The 18541-nt window shown below is 31.1% G+C and overlaps 1 protein-coding gene, 2 long non-coding RNA genes and 1 pseudogene across 4 annotated transcripts; 1 reads left to right on the forward strand and 3 right to left on the reverse strand.

The window, feature by feature from the left end:
- Positions 1 to 1102: 1102 nt before the first annotated feature.
- LOC146896761 (cytochrome P450 CYP82J17-like) lies at positions 1103 to 3434 on the reverse strand (annotated as a pseudogene). The gene is made up of 2 exons (XR_015023940.1): positions 2448 to 3434; positions 1103 to 2064 (listed from the first exon to the last, which is right to left on the reverse strand). The product of XR_015023940.1 is annotated as a cytochrome P450 CYP82J17-like (transcript).
- A 1025-nt stretch (positions 3435 to 4459) lies between these two features.
- LOC146896762 (uncharacterized) lies at positions 4460 to 10221 on the forward strand. Its single transcript, XR_015023942.1, has 6 exons — positions 4460 to 5405; positions 5497 to 5571; positions 6377 to 6438; positions 6602 to 6658; positions 9160 to 9282; positions 9874 to 10221. It is a non-coding gene; the product is annotated as an uncharacterized LOC146896762 (long non-coding RNA).
- Positions 10222 to 10911: 690 nt separating this feature from the next.
- On the reverse strand, positions 10912 to 17812 carry LOC146896763 (dimethylnonatriene synthase-like). Its single transcript, XM_085738677.1, has 2 exons — positions 16670 to 17812; positions 10912 to 11675 (listed from the first exon to the last, which is right to left on the reverse strand). The coding sequence occupies exons 1-2, from the start codon at positions 17627 to 17629 to the stop codon at positions 11043 to 11045; spliced, it is 1593 nt and encodes a 530-aa protein (XP_085594803.1). The 5' UTR covers positions 17630 to 17812; the 3' UTR covers positions 10912 to 11042.
- Positions 13992 to 16663, reverse strand: LOC146896764 (uncharacterized). Its single transcript, XR_015023943.1, has 2 exons — positions 14829 to 16663; positions 13992 to 14643 (listed from the first exon to the last, which is right to left on the reverse strand). It is a non-coding gene; the product is annotated as an uncharacterized LOC146896764 (long non-coding RNA).
- Positions 17813 to 18541: the final 729 nt, after the last annotated feature.

Below are 18541 nucleotides of genomic sequence, written 5' to 3' on the forward strand. Positions count from 1 at the left end.
GTTAATTGATGAGTTCATGAACGTTTTATTTTGGTTGTCTTGTTGACTTGTTATACTCCATCCGTTTCAAAGTTCATGCTAACATTGATGCATGAATAATAATTTTCATATTTTTATTGTACTCGTTCGTTAATTACATGATATATATTTTAGTTTCCTAAAATTGTCTTTATACTTAATTTTTATTACATGTTTTACATTGTTTTTGTCAATATATTAATTAATAGTTTTTGAAAAAACGACGGGTTACCTGTCGGCCTGCCGTAAAAGAAATTTTGGGGTGAGATTTTCAATCATATACCTTTAATTGGTCTTTCCCACTCCTTTCAAGAAATAACGAAAACAATTCTTTGGACTTTTTCATTGTTTTAAAAAAATGTTGTCTATTGTTCACTTCAATAATCTTGTATCTCCTTATTAGCATGTATAATTAACATGAATTTTGAAAATCAAAATAGAAAACATTTTTACAAAGTAAATGACCATATAGCTTCCTAGTGAAGCATTCTGAATATTAAATAAATGAAAATTAAAGATTGAAGGTTATTTGCTTATTAGTGAAAGAGAATGTAAATATGACAAAGGGGTTAAGAATGGTAAACACACAATCAATAGCAATTGAGGTTTAAATTAATCATAAGAGTTAGTGAGACTCTTACATCGCAGAAAAGGCAATGTGATGATAAGTTTTTGTTCAAACAAAGAGATAATTTGGTGGATGAAGTTTGGTGGTTTGGCCGTTGGCGCATACCAAAGGGTAAAGATAACAATAATGATTCTATATATTCTATTTGGTCTCAATTATAAGAAGAAGAAAAAACTTAGATTTATTGAATAACTAGTGTATAAATTGTATTGATCTAGATCAAATACATCATTTACTCAATGAACTTAAAAAGTGAAATACGAAATAGGTGTTAGGTCTAGTTACTTTTATTCGATATTTTAAAAAGATAGTTTCTTTTTTCACTCTTATACCTGATTCGGATTATAAAATTAAAAAATTCCTTCGGCAAGGTCATAATTCTGCCTATGCTATTTTTATTATGACCCTACTGATAACTAAATCCATGTAATGGTAAAGTTTGACTAGATTGTAAAATGATAGCATCAAATATTGCTTATATATTACATGCAATAAGATATGCTTAGCAATACACAAGGAATGAGTAAAAAGAGAAAATACACAATGAGGCACATGCATATAAGAAACACAAACCCAAGCATGCGTGTGCTTTGATGATATGGTTTGAGTCTCCTCTAACTTAAAAAGAAATTTTGGAATCTAAGCTAATTATTCGTAAAACTGTCATAGAGTACTTTGCTACTTGTTGTGATCTTATCTCTCTTGAATGATCGGTCTATACAATTGTACATGGAAGATACTCCGGTAACAAGATAATAATACTAATAATAAACACATGAAAAGAAAAGTGTGTATTATTGATAGAGTTCACATGATAATCGTGGGGTCAAAAGAACTTGCAATGGAGTTAACTTGGGCAAGGTGATACCCAAACCTTCTCTCATATCAACAACTTCATCAATTGGCACTTCCAAATCAAACCCATGGAGCAAACGTGCAAGTGTAATGAGAATAACTTGTGTAGCAAACAAAGATCCAGGACAAGCTCTTCTCCCTAATCCAAAAGGAAGGTACTCAAAATGATGACTTTCATGATCAATTTCTCCATTCTTATTAATAAACCTTTCAGGTAAAAACTTTTCAGGCTCTAACCAAATACTTGGATCTCTATGTAATTTCCACACATTTGCAAACACACGTGTCCCTTTTGGTACATAATAGTCTTGAATGTAACAATCTTGTGTTGCTTCATGGGGTACTAATAGTGGACCTGGTGGGTATAACCTTAAAGTTTCTTTCACAATTGCTTGTAAATAAACTAGGTTTTTTATGTCTGACAATTCCACCCTTCTGTCCCTACCTATGTGATAGTCAATCTCATCTTGTGCATGTTTTAAAGCATTCACATTATTCAACAATATGGCTAGGATCCATGTCATTGTAGTTGATGTTGTGTCTGACCCAGCTAACATAAGATTCTGAATATAAAAAGTTGACTTGTTCACTAATAATAATAATTTGTTCAAATAATAATAATAACTTGTTGGCTAGAAAATTTAAAAGATTAAATTGACAGAAATACAGATATAAGAACACAATGACGTTAAAATGATTGAGAAAACTTTGTCGTTCATTGTAATTCTACTCAGTTCAAATGATTAGACTTTGTAGCTACGTGTAGAGATATTCGGTTTACACCAAATATGAAACAAGTCTTTCTTAGACTAAGTTGTGTGTTAAATTTAGTTATTTGCTTGTAAATAATTGTTCTGAGTTTAATTTTAACAAATTCAATTTACTTGTAAAAATTAATTTCTAAATAAAAACATTGCAAAATTCAAAACAAAGAGAAAATGCATACCATAACATTTGCCTTGATGATAGTATCACGGTTATGACCAGAAGCAGAATCATCTTCAATCGCAGAAAGCATAACATCAATGAAATCATATTTCTCATTTGACTCTCAATCTCAACATCATGCTCTTCAACCCAGCTTCCAACAACTGCATCCAAATCTCTAGCAATTCTTTTCATAGATTTTAGCACTTTTCCTTCAAAACCAAACCAACCAAGAATTGGAATCAAATCCTTAGGAACAAACTCACCAGAAATATGCATAAATTCTTTTATAAGTTTCACAATATTCCCATGTGCTTCAACATCATCCACATCTTTCAAATACTCAAAATACCTTTTCCCACAAATCATCTTTGTCATTGAATTAAATGTTAACCTTTCCAACCATTCACTTATCACAACCTTAACCTTTCCAACCTTAACATACAGTGATAAATCCTTAATCAAAGTATCGATCTCCGATTCATAAACATGTCTCAACGATTCAAGGCGGCGAGACAAAAGCAGTTCAAGCATGGTTAATTTTCTTAGCTTAGTCCAATATGGGCCATAAGGTGCAAAACCAAAGCCAGCATAGTTATAACCTAGGTGAATTCCATGACTTGACTTTGGTCTTGAGGCTAAGATTTTGTCATTTGTGGTGAAACATTCCTTGATTGCTTCTTGGTTGGAAATGATAAGTGCAGGGTATGCTCCTAAACGGATCTGGAAGATAGCACCATATTTGTCAGAAAATGAAGCAAAGATTCTTGCAAGAGGTATTTGGTTTCCTAGTAGATGAAGGTGACCTATTAAAGGTAAAGCATATGATGGTTCTGGTGGTTTCATACCCTTTTTGAATTTGTTACTAGGTTTTTTTACCCTCCATATGTTGTATAGAAGCACTAATAGTATAGCTAGTACTATAGTTGCTGGTTGTGAAAAGAAATTATCCATATTTGTGGGAGTAAAGATGTGTTACATGATTTTTGAGAAGATAACTATCATTGTTTTCTTTTAGCGGTTTCAAGAATTAATGCATTAAAAATTAAAATGGTGTAGAAGATATTTGATTAAACAAAAGGACAAGGATAGAAAACAACTACTATATATGAGTATGGCATTTTTTTAGTCGTATACTTGTTCTTGGATGTGACTTTAAACCAATGAGAGTAATTTGCTTTTGGAAATGGACGGAGAAAAATGGCCATATATGTTCCAAACTACCCTACCACGTATTTCACTAAGCTAGGAAAATTAACCATGCTTGAACTACTTTATTGTTTCTTGCAGTTGGTATTTATACTTTTTTTTTCACTACCAAAAAAGTATAAATACCAACTGCAACTTGGACCTTTATTTCTTTAATTATTTCTTGCATTTGGATACCCATTTATCTGTTTGATTCCCAAAATATCTGTTCAAGTGAAGACATAAGAGTTACCAAAAAAAATATTATGTACTAAGCATAACTTTTCTTTTACATACTGAGGGTGCTAATCTGTTTATGTAGTGTTTATGGGTTCATTAGCCCTGTTTATATATATATATATATATATATATATATATATATATATATATATATATATATATATATATATAATTCTTTTGTAAAATATATTTAAATACATTTAAATTCTTTTATAAAATATATTTGTACATGATTTTGAATACATGTGTTGTTTGCTAGTGCAATATATTGTTTCCTTTTGGTATTCTATAATCCAAATGTGTTTGGGGAAAAATATTTCTTCAAAACATTGCAAGCATTGTTGTCGTGTAGTTCCTTCTGTTAGTCTGACATATCTAATTGGTTTTTAAAATATCTGAACTATTTAAATAAATAGACTTTTTCAAATGTTTGAACCTAATTTTTTTATTAAACGGACAAAACCGAATCTAACGTTAGTCAATTATAGATCCATGTCGCTCAACCTGACATATTCTCACACCCCCTAACAAATACATACACGACATTGACTCATACATAGTTATACTAATTTATAAAAGAGATATGTGATTTAATGTATCTAGATTTGTCGATGTCGTGTCGGGGTGTGTCGACACTTGTTAAACACCAAACATGTTTACATAGTGTATTATATAATTTCTAGCATTCATGTGGATCTTGGCACATTTCCAAAATAAAAAGTACATTACATTATTGTATCTTAATCTTAATCTTAATAATATACAAACATGAAGCATGTTATAGACCTCCAATCCAATGTGTCACAATTCTAAGCACCCAATGCCAAATCATCACTTCTCAAAAGCTCGTTTTATCATCAAGAATAGTAATAGGGACCACAACACTATAACAATTTCAAATTTACACAATAAAAAACATCAAAATTCAATTTAGATCATAAAAATTTGAATGTATTAAGTTATAAGAAATGTCATTTTCAGGTGTGTTATTAAGAAAAAAAACAAAATTTCACATTTGAAATGAGGTCCAATAATATTAAGCCCAACACTCAAACCCAACACTATTTCAGCTTTTTTCAAAAACAATAAATGCAAAAAAAACATAAAGGGAATGTTTCCCTGTTCTCACGCTCAAAAGCAAACCACCCAACCTGATTGCAAGCTATGAGACAAACAAGCTCTCTGTACCACCCATCTCTTTTCTGAAGCATCACCAAGTAAAATGGCTTTTAACACACTCAAATTCAAATTCAAATTCAATTGAATTCACTCTCTCTTTTTTCTCATTCTCACCCTTCGCTCTCTCTCATCAATCAAAAAATGAGAGAAATCTTTCTTCCTCTTTCCACTCTCATTTGCCTCTCCAACATTTCTCCTATCTGAATCACAGAACTAAAACTCAACCCTTCTCCCTCTCTCCCAAATTCGCTCACTGTAATCAAACACTACCGCCGTCGAATCCGAAATCGTCGTCATACGTCAAACCCCAAGTTTACTGTGGATTCACTGTTGAAGCTATTTTCGTCCAATCATTCAAGCACGTCGAAAGGTAACTAACTTGAAATCCCTAAATTTATTTTATCACAATCACTGCAAATCGTTTTTTGGTTTTTGAAAACTTGATTTTGTGGTTGATTCAGCGGAAACGCACAACACGTTGAAGAAGATGAACAAAATGGTGTTGAGACCACCAACACAACTTGAGTCGTTTGAAGGTAAATCTCTGATTATTACTAATTTTTGTTATTTCTATTAATTAATTTTAGTTTTTTTAATCATTCATGATTTTAATAGTGGATTTCATTCTATCTTTTTGGTAATTCACCCGTTTGTTAACTCCCTATATACACTTAACTAAGCTTTTTTGTATCAATAAATCAAGTCCCATTTTTGTTTTACATAAATTAATGTGATTTTGAATTGTTACTTGGTTTTTTAGCTTATGCAATGACGATTGATTTATTTTATCATCTGTATTTGGGTTTTGGATTTTTTTTCTAAATATCATTTTTTTAATTACACTTATTGATATGTCTTCAAGGTTTGCTTTAAGTGTTTGGTTTTTGTGATTCTTAATTTATTTTCACGAGGTTTAAATTTAATCCCAATTAAAAGAAGTTATAGTAATGGAGAAATATGAAAGATTCATAGCCCTGAATTTTTAAATGAAAATGAATGAGGGCTTTAATCATGTTGTTTGGTATACTGTAGATTACATAGATAAATGAATTTGTTTTACATGGTTGTTTGCAAACTTTATAGAACTTTTAATTTCTTATTTTCATTTTAATGTCTGCGTTTTTTGTTCTTTATTTTTCATGATTTAGTTATATGTTTTAGCGTGTAGATTTGTCTATGGTATGTTTTTTGGAGCATGTTTCTAGAGGGTTCAGCAGTGGTGATTAATTGAGTATTGACTTCATCTTAAAATTTATTTAAATCAGTCTTCATTTTTAATTTATTGTTCTGAAAATTAATTGATTAGGATATCATTTTTGTTTCACTTTTCCCATGGATTAGGATGTTGTTGTTTGAGGTTTGATTTGGGATATGGCAAGTCAATGGGACAATTCAACATGCAGGTGACATGAATGATTTTAGCTTAAATGATTTTATTTGTAATCATGTAATTTATATAATAAAATCATGCTTCAGATTTTTAGAGCTGAAATAAGTATTGGTGTCAACTTAATTAGGTCTTATTAGTTATTCATTCAGTGCACTCTTATTTCAATGTTTTGGCAGATTTTGAAGCGTTACATATTAGAGATCAAGATTTGTATTTGAGATAATGACCATGAGGTAACTTCATTTCTTATTTTAGATTTATTTTTTTGTTATTAGTGATTCTCCTTTCTTTCAATTGGTCTTTGTATTTGGTCTTTCAGTTTGATTGTTATTATTTGTACCTTCTTTCAATTTGGTATATATTTACTTTTAAAGATTTTCTGTTGAATGAGTAATTTTTAGATTATTTTCTTGCTGATTGTGTAAGGAGAAATTAGAAGATCTATTATGAGATAACCCTTTTTAGTTTATTTGGACATTTGTTTTGTATTGTTGAAGCCTTTTAAACAAGACCACTGCGTCGAAGTCTTTTAAATCGCCGATTATGCTATAATCTACAACAATGAGTTTTCTACTTTCATTATTTTCCCACGACATCTTCTTATAGTTTAATGGTCTGACTTTTGAAGTAGCATGTTTTATTGTGAAGTTGAGCACTCACATGGTGTTTGAGTAACTGCCTATTTTTTCCCTTCCATTGACTTTGTATCAATCTTAGTTTTTTATAAATTTATTTGTTACATACACTCATTAAATTTTATTTTAATCTCAATTATATTAATTTTGATTGTCATTAACAAATGTTTCAGTAAGTCTTTAGTGTGGCAGGGACAAGATATATTTAGAGAGTAACTTTTTGTTAATATGAGTTGCAATTGATGTTAATTTAATAGCTCTCATGACTAAACTTAATATGAAAGTTACTAGAATATGTGAATAATGGTTTTATATGTTTTCATACTGGTTTAGTAAGAATGAACTATGTTAGAAAATTTCAAGCCTTTCATTATGTTGTTATAGTGGTTCATTCTTAACTACTTTTTTGGCATTAATGATCATGAGATATACCATCAAGTTGATTTAGTTACTAAAATTTGTATTCTATATGGAAATTTGCAAACTAAATATACCAAAGCTGAAGTTTGTTATTTAAGAATCAATTACATGTATTTTTCAATTTTGCTTTGTATCCTTTAACTGACATTTTTATGGTACCTAATTCGATTATTGTTTCATGATTTAATGTTCTGAATCATCCTTGCTGCTCTGGTTTTCTTGGTTTGAATTCTTGAGGATTTTTTATTATTCTGGTTTTGACTTTGGTTTTGCAGACATTGGGGGCTGGTTTTTCTGCATAGTTGTTGTTATTGTTTTGTAGCTTTTAGTGTCGTGTTTTTAAGCTTCATTGATCTTATTAGATTGGTCCCTGGGTTGTGTTGTTTTGTTTATTATGATGTGGTTTAGGATAGTGATTTATTGGTCTATGGGCTATATTCTCAACAAGCTTTTTGCATTGCTTATGTTCTCAATTTGTTTCAACCCATATAAGTTGTTTCCCGTTATTAGGATAAATAGAAATTACTGTTCTGCAAATTTTATGACTATGTCAACCATGGATGAATAAGATTTTAGAATTGAATAGTCAAATATTTCTCATCCAATTTCCATTGTTATTTTCTCTGTGACTCAACAATATTTCGATGGATAAAATGTCTACGTTCCATGTAAGTTTGGCATGTGTATCAGATTTACTCTTTGTTTTAAGGCAAAAGTTCCTTTCTTTCTCACATGCATCTATTATCGACAATATTTGCAATAGCCGAGTTTGCAAAGTTTTCATATTATCCTAACAACATAGACATAAGCAATGCAAAAAGCTTGTGACAATCAGTCCTCACATGCAAGTAAGAAAATGTCACATGCATATAATTTTTGAAATAGCCAGAGTTTGCAAAGTTTTCTTATTATTATTATTATTATGGACAAAATCACTTGGAAAGGATTGCAGGATGAATAATCTATGTTTTAATCCCTTGCAAACTTGATTAGGCTTATACTTGCATAAAGATTCGAAATTGCTTACTCTATATGGAAATTCTTACTTCATTTACGCTTACTCATTGGTTGCACATGCATTCGATCTCTTTTATCATCTTTTGATGTTATTAGTACATTTTTTTCCTTCAGATTTTATTATTAAAAAGCAATTCTTGGTACTAACGAATTCAAATTTCAATTTCTTCCTCCACTATCATTTTGAAATTCAAACATATATCCACTAAAAGACATGCTGACATCACACATGCTGCACACAATTCTTACATCACACATGTCACACAAAAAACAATAGAGACAATAATGAGTCGAACAAATCCAATCGAAATAAGATCCAACACTTTAGCCCTAAAAAAAGATCAGTTTTTTAAATAAGTAATGACAGAGAAAAATGGTCCAAACAATCATTAACACAGAAATATAATGACATGGTTAATGAGGGTAAACTAGGTTTACTAGCTATCTTGCATAGAATTGTATATGCATATGATATGTCAATGTGTAAACTATATATACTTGAAATTCACAATTTTCCTTTTATCGGTTCTACTTAGTAGCTAAAATTTTTGTTGGAAAGAAAAGCACAATTGGGCAATTCTTGGATATCCTTTAAAGAGAATCAATTGTTGTTCTTGGTGCTTTTTTCTAAGGTCATGCTTTTCTTTTGTTTGTGAATATAGGGCCATTGAGAGATCTTCATACCAAGAGCTTGGATTTACGACAAGCTTTACGACCACTGCTATGATCCAAAACAAAGGGGCTAAGATTGGTACTATGTCACTTGCTGGAGGCTCCACTTATTGGTGTGTTCAGTTTTTCTTTACCTTCTCTTTTTTTTTCTATTTTTTTTATTTTTTAGTGATATAATAGATATAAAAAGTTGTTTTTTTTTATTGTTATATAGATTTTCTTTTGAATTTGTGTAGTTGATCTTCTTTTGAATTTGTTTTTTTGTTTCTTTATTCAAATGCATTTTCTTCACCTATGTGAAGTTTGCCATATTTTAGATGCACCCAATAACGTATTGAGTTTAGAAATTTGTGCTATGCAGTATTGAGTTCATAAATCTATATTAATTTTTAGCACTATGTTTATTCTCTCAAATTGGTGAATAGCATTGTTTATTCTCTCAAATTGGTGCATAGCATATATCTAAAAGTCTTCCTAAAGACACTTACCTAAAAATTGGAAAGAAACAAACAAGTTATATCAGAAATTGGTAATTGTTATGATGCATTTTGGTTAGTGATGTTGGTGAAAACGACTTATGGCAATGAAGACAAGGTTTAATTGGGTGCAATGCTATTACCACTGAGTTCATCACAAAAACTCAAATATTGTATATGATTGTAATTAATTTTTTTTAGCAATTAAAAAGTTGATTGTAATTGCAGGAACTAGGAGTGAAAGTGCAACATGTTTCATTTCATAGGTTCATGGAGCACTGACGTAACACTCGACTTCTGCAAATAAGTAGTTATTTAGGCATAATAGAAATTTAGGTTTTTGTATTTTTTAAAGACAATTATTAGAATTTGGAATATTTTTCATGAAATATTTCTCAAATACGGGCGGCTATATGTATTTGATTTAAGTTCAACATGGGGGGCTATAGGTATTGGATTAAGTCCAAAGTTGTATATTTCTCAAATCTGGGAGCTTTATGTATTTGGCTTTTGTTTCTATTTATATTGTAGGTATAAATATTATTATTATTATTATTATTATTATTATTATTATTATTATTATTATTATTACTACTACTACTACGATTAATAATAATATTTCTTTTAATTTATGTTGCTACACCTCTTTTCAATTGAATGTCATTTTGTAATGGATATATTCGAAGAGAAATGATATTCTAACAACCATTTTGTGACAACCTATGTGACAACTTTATCTCTCATACTCACATTATCTTTTTACTTTCTCTCTCTATTGCTTTGGTTTCCGTTTCACTATCTACTTTTCCTTTGAAAATTGGTGGTTGTCACAAAAGTTGTTGATTTTTGGTTGTTAGAATATCATTGCTCATATTCGAAAGTTTGGTTGTGCAATATTGGTTACTTTAACACATTGACAATAAATATGTTATTATTACTGTGGCATATTGTAAGTTTGTGTCGTAGCAGTAGCAAATAATAAATATATCGAAGAGGAAGGGATTATGCAATGCAAACCATATGATAGTACTTTCTAAAAAGTGCATTATATGTGTTTATTTTGGTCGTAATTTTAGTTTTTTTCTAAACATATGTCAAATGATGAAATATTTATTTTGATGATGACAACACCTGATTTCTCATAATAGTGCATTATATGGTTTTTTTCTGTGTTACTTTTATTGAAATATTTTGACAACGCCACAATAAAGTTGTTCGCCGTGCGTTGCACGGGTGGAAATCCTAGTTGTAATACATGCACGCCCATAACCCAAAAGGGAGAATGATATGATTATTTTGAGCTCCATCTCATATCATATTATTCAAACAATATATTTTATCACACACACAAAAAAAAATACTATATTCTATATTTTCTTTGACACTTGATACAAATATCAAAGGCTTTCATAAAGCTCCAATGGGAGACGTGGTTGGAGCATAACTTCAAGTGGATTTTCCTTAGGCAATGCCAATCCTACTCCTTCAATCATATCAACTGGACCACCTTCTTTTGTGTTTATATCAAACCCTTGAATCAACCTAGCCAAAGTCAAATGCAACACTTGCAACCCAAATGTTGTACCAGCACATGACCTTCTTCCATAGCTAAATGGCACATATCCAAAGTCCTGATTCTGAAAATTATCAATGTGATCATGAATATTGAAAAACCTCTCAGGTTGAAATTCATTAGGGTTGGACCATACTTGTGGGTCCCTTTGCAATTTCCATAGGTTAATAAGCAAACGAGTGCCTTTTGTGATATGGTAGCCTGCCACGTGGCAATCATCAGTGGCTTCTCTTATTCCTGTCAAGGGTGCTGGTGGGTTTAACCGAAGTGTCTCTTTGATAATGGCATGAAGATATTTTAGGTTTTTGATGTCACATTCTTGGACCCATTTGTCTTTTCCTATGTTTGTGTCCAACTCTTGTTGTGCTTGTTTTAGGACTGTTGGGTGGTTTATAAGTAGGGAAAGAGCCCATCCTAATGTTATTGCTGTACTTCCTGAGGCTGTAAGGATAAGAATCTGCAAGCAAAATAGTAGTTAGAAGAGAGAGAAAAAAATTATATATTGGTCTTCATGTACCACTTATTGGAGTATATAGTAGTAGCACTTGCAAGCTTCAAAAAAAAGGCAAATTAGGACCTAAAATTTAGAGTATTTGATAGATAACTAACTAGACTTGAGTTATTAGAACAGGCATATTTAATTAAAGTCTTGTATTGGACCAAGCAAATGTATATATGGATGTCGAAAGTATGGTCTCGTCTATTTTTGGGCTAAATATGTTTAGTCCCTATAAAATTGAGACATTTTAAGTTTAGTCCTTATTTAATTTTAATAGTATTTATAGTCCCTACAAAAAAAATATGCACTCAGCATTAGTCCTTGACCAATTCAAATTTGTATCCGTGTTAAGAACATTACTAAAAGTTCCTCCGCAAAAAATTATCGCAAAATTTGATGTTTACGTCCGGATTTTATTACTTTTATCTTTTACTTTTATCGTTTTAAAAAATTCATATTTAATTCGTTTCATGTTAAAAAATTCTAAATTTTAGTAAATGAACCTTTCATAGTGTTCTAAACTTGTCTAAAAAAATCATTCAAAAATTTAAGAATTTAAGGATAATTAAACAAACTTTGTTTTAGCGGGGACTAAAATTAGAAGTAAATTTTTTTGTAGAGACTAAAAAAAGCTATTAAAATTAAGTAATGACTAAAGATAGAAGTTAGGGGGACCAAAAACATATTTAACCATTTTATTTATATAGGTGAAGTTTTTTTATAGATATAGTTCATTGATACTCATTTAATACCTCATTTTCTCTCGTGTCTCGCTTTCTCGTCGCATCATTTTTTCTATTTTTCTCTCTCAAGTTGTATGTGAGAACATGGGTATACATAGATCATTTTCCTTTTATCATTTGTAATTGTGCACGTACTCCTTCGTAATTTTAGAAAGAACTAGAACGTCGACCCGTGCGCCGCACGGGTCATATAGATTGTAGAAACTGACAATAATATAGAAATATGTATAAGTCTTCATAAAAATAAGTCATTAGTATGATAATAAAGATAGTGTATTACATCATTCATACAAATAAAAAAGACTATAAATCTGTTCAATCATACAAATGACACAGATTAAGAAAGATTACGAAAAACTTCTCTATAAACTACATTAGACGTTACACAATCGTCTTCACCATCGTCATTAGATATTAAAATCTTCAAACCTTCTCTTGAAGTAACTCTTGACAATACCACATACAATTGACCATGAAAAAAAACAGGCGATGGTAGATAAATTAAACTACCACATGTTAATTTCTATCAAAATTATATCTATTAGATTATATCTATTAAAATTATCTCTATTAGATTTTGTTTACACCTTGTGTTCTACATATTTTGAAGGGTATAATAATATGTACTCTAATTCTAACTTGCAAACCACCGTAACATTATAACTTGCACATAAGATGTTTAGTTTCAATAGAAGGCACATGCATTTTAAATTAGACAGCAGAATTTCTACTCATGGGCATTATGATGTCGCTACTCATTATTTGATAAATAGTAATTGAGATTTCTGATATCAAAACTCAGGTAAATATTAGCTAGGTCGTACATTTACTCATCAGCAAATTGTACCTACAAATTACACAGTTGACTGCAAAAAATACAACAGTGGGAAATATATCTTGCGCCAATCATGGTTAAGATATCTTGAGGCAATAAATATAAATCATTTGTAACTACCAACTCTAAGGCAAAACAAATAAGGAGGAGGATTTTTTGGCAGCTTACTGGTGCGATCAATGCTAAATGGTTTAATGTAAAATCCTCCTTTGAAATATTTCTCCCAATGTTGCCATCTTGCTTTGATGACATACAGAGCTTTGTTTCTCTAACCCAAACCTCACTACTATAATTGCTGATTAAAAAAAAAACCTCACTACTATAATGTATGATTTCTGCTATAATAGAGTCAGGATTTGTTACACTTAATAAATTGACAAAGTATTAGTCCCCATCCTTAAGAACACATCTTTGATCATATAATGATTTTGACACATTAAATGTATAGTTTCCCTTACTGTATAATAGACAACAATTTCCTCAAATTATGGAAGCATATCGAACTATTGATACACCAAAACTGCATAGCATCATTTTTGCAATTGACATCTACCGGTTAATGGTTATAAACAAATAAAAGCATTCCATTGACATAGGAGTGAACTTGACAAAAACATGACAATGATAGCTCGAATTGCATTCAGAAAATAATAGTATATAACTACGGAAAAACAAAGATGGGTCCAACACCAAAATGCTTAAGAGTTGAGTAGAACATCAGCTGCTGCCATAATAGTTTGATAGATAAATTATTGTGAAACACTACAAATCAAAACAAAAACATCAAATAGATGCTCCTCGTCAACATCAATTATGGAAATTCTAATACAATGCTATGAATTAAGTCCTATGAATATATAGGCTGGTTTTATATGAGTAAATCAAAAAATGAGGAGCAGTAAGTAAATGCAGGTACATTGAATCTCAATTATGACTGTGTGTAACATTCAAGCTTGATTATGCAGAATTCAGGCGTCGGCGCATTGGTTCATGTGGGTTGCACCAATTTAAATAACAAATCTCAATCCAAACAGGCCATGCGTTCAATTCAACAAACTTAAGTTCAAAATTGAATCATAATTTTCGCTGCCAGATATACCTGTCGGATGAATTGGAGAGACATTGAACGAAATTGATACTGGCAGCAAGGGCAACAATGCAACATCGGAAGAGGAAGTAGCAGTGACGAAAAACACACACTAATATGATGATTCTGAGTAACAGAAAAAATTAAAGACAAACGTCCAATGGAGCAATTATTCATAGAAAAAAATCAAAACGGTTCTACCATACCACCAATAAACCCGCTCCCACATACTGATTTTTCAAACCCCTTGGCGTCATCTTCCTAATGTACATAAATGCAACTGTTTCAACTTTTCAATTAAATCATCTATGGAAAAACAAAAATTAGACCCCAAAAGATATGAACATGTGAGTGAAAATATAATAACCCAAAACATAATAGAGAAAGCAAATAATTTTTGAAGGTATGACAACTATTCAAACCAGAGCAAATAATCAGAAACATACCACCGAGCGAGCGACGAAGGCTAAACCATGGACGCCGGTCCATCAGCAAAGCGTTAGGGTTTAGAAATTTTGTTTTGAAGAAGAAGATTGTAGTGTGGGATTCAAACTGTCGGGAAAGCTTGATATGTCGACGCCGTCGTAACAGGGAAAATTGGTTATGGCAACAATCAAATTAAAGGAGGAAATAGAGAAGTAGAAAGCATAAATTGCAGGAGCTGTTATAAGGATGATATTTGTTCTCATGAGAGAAAGAGATGGATTGGCTGAGATTGACTGAGAGAGATGAGCAGCGATGGAGAGAAAATAAGAGAGAGCGTTTGGATGTGTGGTACATGTGTGGGAAACCAAAAGATATGCTAAGAAGAAGAAGAAAAGGGCATGATGTTACGTGAGAGAGAGTGAGGAAAAGAGGGAGTGGTGATATGTTTGAGTGGCTTGGTCAAATTTTTGCTTTGGAAAATATCACTATTAATAACGTATATTGGTAAATGCCAATTAGTTCCAATAAAATAATTTGAAATTCAAACAGCCAAACACTTTGAAAAAATTCAGATAGTGGAATTTTGAGAGGAGTTTTTAGGGTTAGCACTAACAACAATTAATGCATTGGTTTTAGAGGGAAATTTTTAGGGTTAAGTGTTTGCAAAAACATATTTAACCATTTTATTTATATAGGTGAAGTTTTTTTATAGATATAGTTCATTGATACTCATTTAATACCTCATTTTCTCTGTGTCTCGCTTTCGTCGCATCATTTTTTCTATTTTTCTCTCTCAAGTTGTATGTGAGAACATGGGTATACATAGATCATTTTCCTTTTATCATTTGTAATTGTGCACGTACTCCTTCGTAATTTTAGAAAGAATTACCACAAAATATTTAGGGCTATGATCATATCCAAGCTATGCCTATTTTAAAGTTTAATTACATAAAATATATCAGAAACATCTTTTTTACTGAATATTAGAGACTTCTTATATATAATGAAAACGATTGATTCTCATATATTTATTTAATTGAAAGGTGATAACTAGTTATATTATAATATATTAATATTAAATCTAAGTCTCAATTTCAACCCGTGTGTACAACTCATTTATTCAAGATGATACATTAGTAAAAATAAGTATGATATTTAATGGTAAAAATAATTGAAACGTTCAAAACTGATGAAGTATATTTTCGTATTTAGAGATAGAAGGACTTAAATAGTGAAACAAATAACATATGTATATTAAGAGTTCATTTAGGCCTAAACAACGAATGAAAAATATTTTGATTGTTAGTTACTGCAGTTCAAAATTCAACAAAGGGTGTTTGCGGTTGGTCTAGATCGATTTTGAAGCAAAGTATCGTTCAGTCAATATATCTGGACGAGTCCTTTAAAAAATTTGATCCAATTCATTGTGGTTTAATTTGAATCGATTTTTGGATATCTAAATTAAAATTATAAATTTTTTTATGAATTTTTTTTTTTTTTGTGGTGGTCAAGGTTCGAATCCCAACCTTGCATATATTATGCGTTGTCCCTACCAATTGAGCTATGTTCACGAGGACTTTTTATGAATATTATAAAAACACAGTAAAGTAATATACTTGATGCAAAATATAACATATAATATACTAAATGTCAACATTAATGAATGACAATAATCGATTATGTTTGGAACATGTGAAATAGAAGAAAAAACAGATTAAATTATACTAAGAGTATTATTAAAAAAAATTAAACCATCAAATAATAGATTAATATTGCAATATATATCACACTATAATAAAAAAATAAAAAATAAAGTATGATATGAATATATGGCTGTTGCTAAGCATGAAGGAAAACGTACCAAGGTAGTTGCTTTGATAACTGTCTCCCGTTTGTGGCCACAAATTTCATCATCTTCTTCAAACATTGATATCAATACATCCATGAAATCATCTTCACATTTACCACTTGGTACCTCATGTCTCTTTTTATAATGTTCACTCAACCACTTATCAAGAATGAAATCCATTTCCTTAGCAGTCCTCTTCATGAAACCAACGCGGCCTTGAAAATCAAACCAACTTAGGTTAGGAATAGCATCAGCCATAACAAAAACACCAGATAGATATGTAGTATCTTTAATTATCCTTAATCTCCATGCCTCACTATCTTCTTGATTTATTGTTTCACCACTAAATCTCTTACCAGCTATCATCTTCACAATTATATTAAATGTCATATGATCTAAAAACTTGCTCATAGGTACTTCAATTGAACCATTTGATTTTTTAACAAATGTGTACAAATTTTTTACTAGAGAATATATCTCAAAATCTCTAACATGCTTTAGCTTTTCAAGCCTATGACTTGATAAAAGTTCAAGGGTTGAAATTTTTCTCATGTTTCGCCAATAATCTCCATATGGGGCAAGAGCTAAAATAGCATTGTTGTAACCTAGGTATCTCCCTGCTGCTACATTAGGTCTTGAGGCAAAAACTTTGTCATTTTTTGTGAGACATTCCTTGGCAATTTCCCTACTATTCACCACTAAGGTTTGGTTGCAACCAAGCCTAAGGGAGAAGATTGAACCATATTTCTCAGCCATGGTTGAAAAGGTTCTAAAATATGGCTCTTTAGTGCTTAGAAGATGAAGGTGGCCTATGAAAGGTAAGGCACAACATGGTTCGGGTATTTTGGTGTGATTTTTGCTGAGTATTGTTTCTTTACGTCTATTAGGTGATCTAATAGATCTAAACCGAAGTTGTACAATCAATAAGGCTAAGATGGATGCAATAATTTGAAAATAAAAAGGAAGATCCATGGAGACTTGTTGGCTTGAGAGGATGCAGTAGCCATAAATACTTCACATCTATTTATAGCATCTGAATTCTCTAGCATTATTGAAAACGAGTACTATGTAGGTAGAAAAGTCATGAAGTTCACGATATGGAAAACGTTTTCCAATATTAACATTATGAAAAACGTCTTTTTATATTTTAGTAAGTATTCTTTGTCTTGCAATAAGCAGTGGCGGAGCCATAAATTTTGTAGAGCTTGGACAAAATTTTGACCGTAAATTTACATGTGACATCAAGAATGTATGGGTCGTGGCGGATATGGGCTGATATTTTTGGGGTGCCAAATATATAGAATATATATAAATTGTTACATACAGAATACACAAATTGTAAGTAGTTCAATTGGTTGAGTTTGCATGAATGCACCGTGTGGTTCTTGGTTCGAGTCTCATTAAACGTTTTTTAGTTGAGAGAAAATACTTCACTTTCCACAGTACCGCATAGAAACATATGATACACAACAGCTAATATAGTATTTATAGATTATCTAGGAAATACCATGGTTCTCTAGGAAATACCATGGTTACCATGTGTCCCTACACAGTACCGCATAGAAACATATGATACACAACAGCTAATATAGTATTTATAGATTATCTAGGAAATACCATGGTTCTCTAGGAAATACCATGGTTACCATGTGTCCCTAAACAGATCCGCTACCGAGTATATGGGTCGAGCCTAGACGTATGCCCGGACTAGTTTGGTGGTAAAACCGCCCCTGCCAATAAGCGTCACATTTGCACACCAAAAGAATTAGTTAAGGCAATAAGCTATGTGCATAACTTCTAAATTATTATATTCTCCATTTTGTACCAATAGTTAATTAGTTAAGGCAAAATTATATTGGGCCCTTTATCTTAGATCATTTATCT

The sequence above is a fragment of the Medicago sativa genome, chromosome 8 (assembly GCF_051527215.1).
Source record: "Medicago sativa cultivar Bolivia chromosome 8, Bolivia_mono, whole genome shotgun sequence".
NCBI lineage: Eukaryota > Viridiplantae > Streptophyta > Magnoliopsida > Fabales > Fabaceae > Medicago > Medicago sativa.

Excerpts from the sequence above, each read along its gene's own strand:
- LOC146896763 (XM_085738677.1), bottom strand. The coding sequence starts at position 17,629 with ATGGATCTTCCTTTTTATTTTCAAATTATTGCATCCATCTTAGCCTTA. Across the intron at positions 11,676-16,669 it reads TTATCAAAGCAACTACCTTG|ATTCTTATCCTTACAGCCTC; the intron begins GTACGTTTTCCT and ends TTTTGCTTGCAG.